This window comes from Diadema antillarum, unplaced genomic scaffold, assembly GCF_040938485.1.
Source record: "Diadema antillarum isolate AM-2024a unplaced genomic scaffold, OU_Dant_1.0 seq00000730_RagTag, whole genome shotgun sequence".
NCBI classification, from domain to species: domain Eukaryota; kingdom Metazoa; phylum Echinodermata; class Echinoidea; order Diadematoida; family Diadematidae; genus Diadema; species Diadema antillarum.
The window spans coordinates 1-8326 of record NW_027271631.1 but is presented as its reverse complement, the minus strand read 5'-3'; the positions used below and the strand labels follow the sequence as shown (position 1 = coordinate 8326).

The 8326-nt window shown below is 39.0% G+C and overlaps 1 protein-coding gene across 1 annotated transcript; it reads right to left on the bottom strand.

The window, feature by feature from the left end:
* Positions 1–2823: 2823 nt before the first annotated feature.
* Positions 2824–8178, bottom strand: LOC139738206 (palmitoyl-protein thioesterase ABHD10, mitochondrial-like). The gene is made up of 4 exons (XM_071648862.1): positions 7890–8178; positions 6400–6517; positions 4548–4697; positions 2824–3120 (listed from the first exon to the last, which is right to left on the bottom strand). The coding sequence occupies exons 1-4, from the start codon at positions 8072–8074 to the stop codon at positions 2824–2826; spliced, it is 750 nt and encodes a 249-aa protein (XP_071504963.1). The 5' UTR covers positions 8075–8178.
* Positions 8179–8326: the final 148 nt, after the last annotated feature.

Sequence of the window (8326 nt, the reverse complement as noted above, 5' to 3'; positions counted from 1 at the left end):
ATCAAAAGTTTATTTGATGAAAATCGGTTTTGAAGTGGCTGAGATATCCAAAAACAAGGTGAAACAAAGAGATCCTAATAAAGTTGTGGCATGTCGCCTTTTATTATTAGCACTTTTTTGGATATCTCAGCCATTTGGAAACCAATTTTCATCAAATAAACATTGAATCCTTCTTGAAATCACATGCTCTTTCGTATTTCATAAGAGGTTTCTCATTATCTCACTTAGGAATGTAAAAAACATGAATCCCCACCTCAACCAGTACTGTACACCCCCTTTAATGTAAAAAATGTACAGCATGCCAATAACATCAGGTATAAAATAGTTGACTGTGTAGATACAATATGGTATATTGTCATCCTTTTAATAGATAATTGCTATATTTGCAAAAGCATATAACAATACATAACTCCTTCTGCTTTACAATGCACCTTAGAATAGTTGTACTAGACAAAGGGCCCAATATAAATGAACTGTTGTTAAATAATTGCATGTATATGAAAGAAGATTAATAATTTACCACAAAAATTAATCAATACATGTAGCTCACATAACTTATACAAACTACTGGATACTGCATTATGCAGTATTTTGTAAGTTTCATGAATCAACAGATATCCACGAAATAAACAACTCGCAAAAATATTGTCTCTTGGAACAACCATATGAAAATCAACTCTATGACGGGAAATCACCATTTTCTTCTCCTCTGAAAAAGTGACAACAGTTCTTTCTCATTATAACAATGTGGTTCTAGCTTGCAAATTCAACCACACAAAAAATCTTTAATAATTCATGAAATATATAGGCTCACACTGTGTAATTGGCTTGATAACTTCTTAACTAAGGTATTAAAAAGGAGATGTTAACGTGTTACATACAGTTCACATTGCTTTTCAAGCATTAAAAAAAAGAAGAAAAACCCTTGTGAAGTACATAAAGATGATCTTACAGTATGGACCAAAATGAGTACACCTTGAATTGGAAGAAGACACAAAATTACCCCTTGAATTGGAAGGTGACACAAAATTACCCCTCTAACAAGTGCATGCAGTCCTCTGGTGTCCCCCACCCCCACCTCCATTCCCATTAATTTTGAATATGCGTGACATTTAGCATGTCAACATCATATCCTTCTTGACTTGATCCTGATTTTAGTATTCTGACAAATAAAAATGAGCAGGTCACCATAACTGAAATTTCTCGTTTTTTTTTATTGAAAGTTAGTAACTTCCTTGTACAATTCTAAAATTAAGATCATTTTTTTTTTTTTTTTTTTGGGGGGGGGGGGGGGGGGTTGCCACCTAACCAGGGCCCTGTTGCATAAAACCCTTACTGCTAGCCTTACCGCTCCTTTCTAGCGGTAACTGTCTACCGTAAGTCTTCAAATTAGCGGTAAATGTTATAATCCTTGATGCTGATTGGCTGTGACGACTAATTTTGACGGTAGTTACCACTGAAATTCAATGGTAAGTTTTATGCAACGGGCCACAGGTACTCTCAAAATGAATTCCAGCTGCTGTTGGATCATTGCATCACAAACATATTTGTGTTTTATTTATTTATCAATTTTTTTTTTTTGCATGTTTTCAATTCCACTTTTTGTACATAAGGGTTGGGCCCAACTTTTGTTAGGACCACTTTGTTTTTGCGTATCTCAGTCATTTCAAAACCCATATTCATTCAAAAAAACTTTGAATTCCTTTAAGAATTGTATTCTCTTTCATATTTCATATGTGGTTTCTCATTTTCTTTAATACCACAAATAAAAAAGTTACATTCCTGAAGCCCCATCTCAAGCAAAAACTTTACCATCCCTTTAATGGTGTGAAAATGTATAATTTCCGAACGTAATCTTCAACAAGTTGTTTGAGAAAATAAATGTTCATCCTTCAAGACAATGCATAGGATACATATCACAAACACCTGGCTGTAATCTCATGACTTAACATTGTCAACCTGCTATCACTCCATTGACAAGCTATGGTACACACTTGGCACCAATCTGAACAGTTTGAATTTCACTTACAGTAAAGCCTGGGACTGTTAATCATCAAGTAGCTTGACAGAATCCTGATCCGGCAAGGCAGGAATAAGCAGCCACAAGGTAAAAAGTGTTCAGCTTGGGATACTTGTGCAATGCTAGTTGGTCAATGATAACATCTTCTGTCATCTCCTAACTATTACATCATACCGTATGTCCCCCCAAAAAATTACAACGGGACCCTCCGCAACAAAAACCTTAAAAATAATGAATCAATCCAAATACAATTTCAAGGTATGAAATTATAACTTATTACCAACATCTTACAGAAAACCCTGTCTGATTTGCTTCAATGGTCAAAGAGAAATGAGGGTTTTTGTAGAGCATGTCAGGAAATCCCTTCCCTCCAAGTTTTGTCCATTGTGTTCAGACATTAATACGCAGTTCCAAGAACATCCAAGTGCGTAACGTGGAAGGAACATACCCATGACATGCTTTCCAACAATCCACATTTCTCTGTGACCACTTAACCAAATTGAATGGGTTTTCTGCAAAATATAGGAAAGATGTTATATTTTTAGACCCTGAAATAGCATTCACGCAATTAAATCATATTGAATGTCATCAATGCGGAAATCCCATTGTAATTTCTTTGAGACATACTGTACAGTGAAAATGCTCTCTGTTCACCATCAACCTAGGCTGCTGTCCTACTGCTGCTTTTCTCACGTGGAATTATTCCCTTCTTGCACTCATGTGGCCATACAAGTATCACTTGGTCATTCACATTGCACAAGAATCAAATGACCACAGTCATCCGAATGGACTGGCATGGCACATCATAAGTTTAGGAGTTCCTCCACCGTGTCGACGATGAGTTTGATGTCGACCGCTTCCGACATGCGATGACCGCCCTCTTTCCTCAGGACGACGTCTACGTTGCCGCTGTCCAGCCTCGTGGCCAGGTCAACTGAGGTCTGGTAGTGGACGACGTCGTCCCGCATCCCGTGAATGAGTCTGACCGGCTGCCTGATGGGCAAGGAGTCCTGTAGGAGGTAGCGCTGGTACTGCTTGTCCAGAAAGTCTTGGGGAGTGACATAACTGGAGGATGGTTCACTGTGGGTGGGGCTGTGTGGCTAGACAAGAAATTACAAGTACAAAGGAACCTAGTTTATAGCAAGGAACTAAAAACCATGACGATTACCTTGTTATAATCAATATATGTGGTGCATCATCACATAACCTGTATGAAGTCGGAGATCATGAAAGGAAGAAAACTGTGTGTAAAAATGACTTTGGCAATGTAACCTTTACAGTTTTGTAACTTCCAATATTTTGCGAAAACATTTGTGTGTGTGTGTGTGTGTGTGTGTGTGTGTATGGAAGTAGGGCAAATTATATAATCAATTTAGATCAGATTAGTAACTACTGAATTCAGATCTGAAAAAAAAAAAAAAAAATTATTTTCCCAACATTATATGGCTTTCGTGATTACGCATGACACATCAACTTTTTCCACTACATCAAGGTATAAAAAAAAAGAAATATCTATAAAGACTTGAGACCTGCAAAATCATCTTGTTAGAGGAGGGTTCTGTCATTCGTTCATTTTTATCCTCCACTAAATTGTACATATAACTGTATAAGGTACCACTGCACAAGGACTGTTTTGCTAATGTATTATATGACAGATATGAATAAATTCTGCAAATGCCACAATTTTTTTTTCTCTTCAGAGAAATCAAAGCCCTATCAAAGATATTTCCTTCGCATGTGTTAAAGATAAAATGTGTAAAGATGAGCCTTCCTTTAATAGCCTGACAGTCACCTTACAAATAATTTGTAAATCAGATGAGTTTCAATTTGTCTCCATCTACAAATTAAATTTAAGATCACAATTGCTTATCTGTAAATTAACTCACACCTGAGCCTTCACGCCTCTGGATAATATCTTTCTTTAATTTAATTTGTAAATCATTGCAAAGTTTTGTTTTTGTTCTGTGTATGTTGTTTTGAGGCTTCCTCATGTAACCTTCTGAAGCAGAGCTAATAATTTCACAGCATATCCATCATGCACTCTTGATCAAGTACAGGATAGTATATGCACTGATCGCTAGTGAACAATAGAGGGCAGTATAACTGCATTCTGTGTGATGCACTGGTACTTCTGTACACAGCTCTTGCAGTGCAGAAAGTACACATAAACAGTTATATGCTCAACATGGAAGTCATAGCATGATTTCTATCACAGCAATTTTACACAATCTGTCATGCACTTTCCACTAATCTGTCTCGACATAATCCGTAAAAGTGCAACATTATTGCATGACGTAAAATTATAAAGTACACTATTCACCAGTCACCAATTTTCAACAAATAAACTTTGAATTCCTCTTGGAATAACATTTATGCTTTTTCGTATTCCAGAAGTTTCTCATTATTTAAGAAAAAAACACAAACAAAAACAAAATCACCGTCAAAAAATGTTGGAAACCTCAATCCCCATCTCAACCAAAGCTGTACCATCCCTTAACCTTCAAAAGTATCATTCTCAAGTCATTACCTCATGTGATTTATTCCTTGTATCCGAGTATGACATCCTCTTGTCAAACTGCACAGCGGTTGCTATGCCAACGAGAGCATGAATTCTCTCAGGTCTCTCCATAGCCAGGAGAAGCATGATGGCCCCGCCCATGCTGGATCCAACCAGAATCTACAGTTGGATGATTTAGCAGGAAGAACACGGTTTGGTTTAGTTTTAATTTTTTAGTTTTTTCTACATGAATGGTAATCATGTAAGACAAAATACTAGCACCCTATGTATTTTCCATTTCAATATAGGCCTATCAAAAAAGTGAAAATTCATGAAAAGTCCTACATAGATTATGCACGGATTGAAACTTTCTATGGAGCATGGTCTTCAAATATCTAAAGCACAGGCCAGGCCGTAGAATGTGGGGGAGGAAGAGGGGGTGGAACAGGGTCAACGGCAGGGTGAATGGTACATGACCCACCCTCCATAGCATGAACCCTCAACAAGTTATGGGTTTTGTTAAGTGATTTTTTTTCTTTTTTTTCTACATTTTTCCCCTGACTTTTTTTGGAAGAGCAAAGAGTGTCACAGTGGTGCTGCCCAAGCTGTAAAATATGCTATGAATTTCCGGGGGTGTTTCATCAACGTTTATTTTCCATGCGCTGACAGTTGTCAGCGCTGACAATTTTAGCAAAATCCTTGGTTTTGATTGGCTGAGATGCTCTGGTCACTGACTGTTACTATGGTGATTCGAGTTGTCAGCGCTGACAAACGTTGATGAAACACTCCCCTGTTTGCTAGACCACATGTTCAGGATTAAACCTACAGATTATAATACACAGAACTTTGCATATGTTGCATATACATGCAGTTTTGACAATTTCATGACAAACAATAAAACTGGATGGGGGGGGGGGGGGAGCAATCTGAAAACAGGAGGAAAGTGAAGGGGCTTCAATAGACTCTATGGCAGGGGTGTGAGACAAAAACTCTTTCCAGGGGCGGATCCAGGAATTCCATAAAGAGGGGGCACCTCTATGAGATTAAAGGACAAGTTCACCTTCATATACATGTGGATTAAGTGAATGCAGCAATATTATTAGAACACATTAGTGAAAGTTTGGGGAAAATCAGAAAATCCGTTCAAAAGTTATGAATTTTAAAGTTTTCTGTGCAGTCACTGCTGGATGAGAAGACTACTACAGTATATGATGTGACATGCATACAATGATTATAGGAAAACATATTTTGTGAAAAAAAGTGCACATTCCTCAACCTGTCACTGATGTACTTTATATTAAGGGTGATACAACTCCCCCTGCCTACTGAAAGAGGCAAGTCAAGCGTCCTTTTAATATACGAGAAAAGTGAAAATATGTAGAATTTTCTTTGTTTTCTTTATATCCTTGTACACATGTGACATCACAAGCTGTACTAGTTTGCTCACCCAGCAGTGACTGAGCAGAAACTTCAAAAATCCATAACTTTTGAACGGATTGTCCAATTTCCCCCAAACTTTCACTGATGTGTTCTACTAATATTGCTGCATTTACTCATTCCACATGCACATAGGAAGGTAAACTTGTCCTTGAAAGGGGGGCGCATATGCATCCCACCCCCCATTTTTATCTTTTTTATTTCTTTTGTTTTAACAAAAAATAAAGGGGTGGGGGGGGGGCACGTGCCGGGTGCATCCTTGCCTGGATCTGCCACAGCTTTCCATGATCATCTTGAATTCTTTCGTATTGACTCCATCAAAAAAAAAACCACAAACAAACAAACAAACAAACTTCAAATTTTTGATAAGGATTTAATACGGGGGAAAGAACACTATTTTACCAGACAATGAGAAACACAAGAAAGAGTGTTGCAAGCGTTGTACCTGTGGACCCACGGTGAGTTCATCCAGAACTGCCATAGCGTCAGACTTCCAGACTTCAAACATTAACTCCCCCGGCACCAAATCACCAACAGACTCCCCTAGTCCCTGGTAGTCAAACCTAGTGGGATGCATCGAATGAGCACAGTACAACAGTCACCACATCAGTGACTTAACTTTCATAATTGAGTCAAAAGTTGTTGTTATCAGGTAGAAACATCTAGACCCTAACACTAACAGTAAAAAGGACTTTTAGTTTAAATACATCACCAGAAGAACTTTGTGTTAATGAGCACAATCGCCATACCATAATGGGGGTCTAGCACCTTATAATCATCACACATAAACATCAACATATCTCTACTACATGTAATACATAGAAATCAAAGCATATTGTGTATCATGTAATATGTTACCGGTACCGTCTCTGTTGCTGTCAAGATCTAGACTCGACTCCCTACTGCACTAGTACTACCCTAACGTTAGATAGAATTGCCATTTATGATTGGGATGTGGAAGAAAAAAACAACAAACAGATCACCACCAAAACTTGATATTAAATGTATTACATCGCCGGATCGGCCAAGTGCAGTGTGCCAGTGGAAAACTGAAAAAGTGAAACAGTAAAATTACAATAATAATGTGAATTCTTATATTACACAGAATTAACATCTTCCTCAAAAACTTGAGCATGTTTTTGATTGTTGAGCAAGTCGAATCAAACTTCAAACTAAAAGTTCCTTTAGGGAGTTTGAATTCCCTGAGTTTACACTACTACTGTGTCCTAATAGGCCTACTATTAATAGATATAAGTTAACTGTTGTTAGGGGGGGGGGAACACGTTATTGTTACTAATGTTAGACCTAACATTTCTCGATACCGGGAGTCCTCCTGATCATTGCATGTTCATTCTATTTCTATAAAACACACATGTTTTAATGGGCGCTCTGCATCGGTTGATTAAAACTCGATTTTTGAAAAAAACAAACAGATAGAACTAGGCCTAGGATTTTTTTTTTCTTTTCATCATGGATAGTGGACATGTGTGTGTAACAAAAAATCACCATGCAAAGTTGCGACAATTTATACGTCAGATGTGAGATGAATAAAAGTGAATAGGGGGCCTCATGAGGCGTTCCCCACGGGCCTCACGAGGCATGGGGGCGGTCCTCATGAGGCGTGGGGGCGGTCCTCATGAGGCGGGGCAGTCCTCGTACGCGGGAGCGGTCCTCATGAGCGGGTTTCCCGGACTGCTCTGTCAGTAAGAAAAGCTGTTATGACCAGGAGAGGAGGGGGCCTCTTACTCCATAAAACCTTAATTTATGGAGCAGTCGTTGGTGAGGTACCTTATCGAAGGTCTAGCCTCTAGAAAATTAAATTTATGTGTATTTTCCGAAAAGAATTGCATAATTATTCATTCCCTTCGCCCTAGTTACTTCATTGAATCAGATTCCAATGACGAAAATTGGTCCAAAATGTCATGGCGCACGTACCGCACGAAGGCGTTGCCACGTCGTCTGCAATAGTCCTCCAGCGCGACCGCTTTCTGCCCGGTCATGTTGCTCATGAAGCCCGGTAAAAACACTACGCCGGGATCTTTTCCCGGGATTCGTCGAAAAGCAATTGAAGATTTCTTGGTCCGCTGCAAATATTCCAAGCTCTCCCTGTCATCCGTCATTATTAATCTCTTGCTTGTAAGAAGTTGAGCTGACTGAAGATTGCAAAATCTCTTAGAATTACGTGCTATTCGCAGAAGGACTCTAGTTCTATTCACACACGGCTGGTACATGGGGGCAGACATTTTCGTTCTCGGCCTCCTGGTATCCCCCCCCCCCCCCCCCCCCCCCCGGCCTCCCACAGTACCCTCAACCCCCCCCCCCCCCTTCTCAAGTCAACCTAGCTAGTTTATTAGTTAGTGCGTTATCCCTCT

What these genes read in the sequence shown, in the direction of transcription:
- LOC139738206 (XM_071648862.1), bottom strand. Translation starts at nt 8,074, where the DNA reads ATGACGGATGACAGGGAGAGCTTGGAATATTTGCAGCGGACCAAGAAA. An exon ending in CGTGGCAACGCCTTCGTGCG is followed by an intron (nt 6,518 to 7,889) that starts GTACGTGCGCCA and finishes GCATCCCACTAG; the next exon opens with GTTTGACTACCAGGGACTAG. An exon ending in AACTCACCGTGGGTCCACAG is followed by an intron (nt 4,698 to 6,399) that starts GTACAACGCTTG and finishes ATCCAACTGTAG; the next exon opens with ATTCTGGTTGGATCCAGCAT.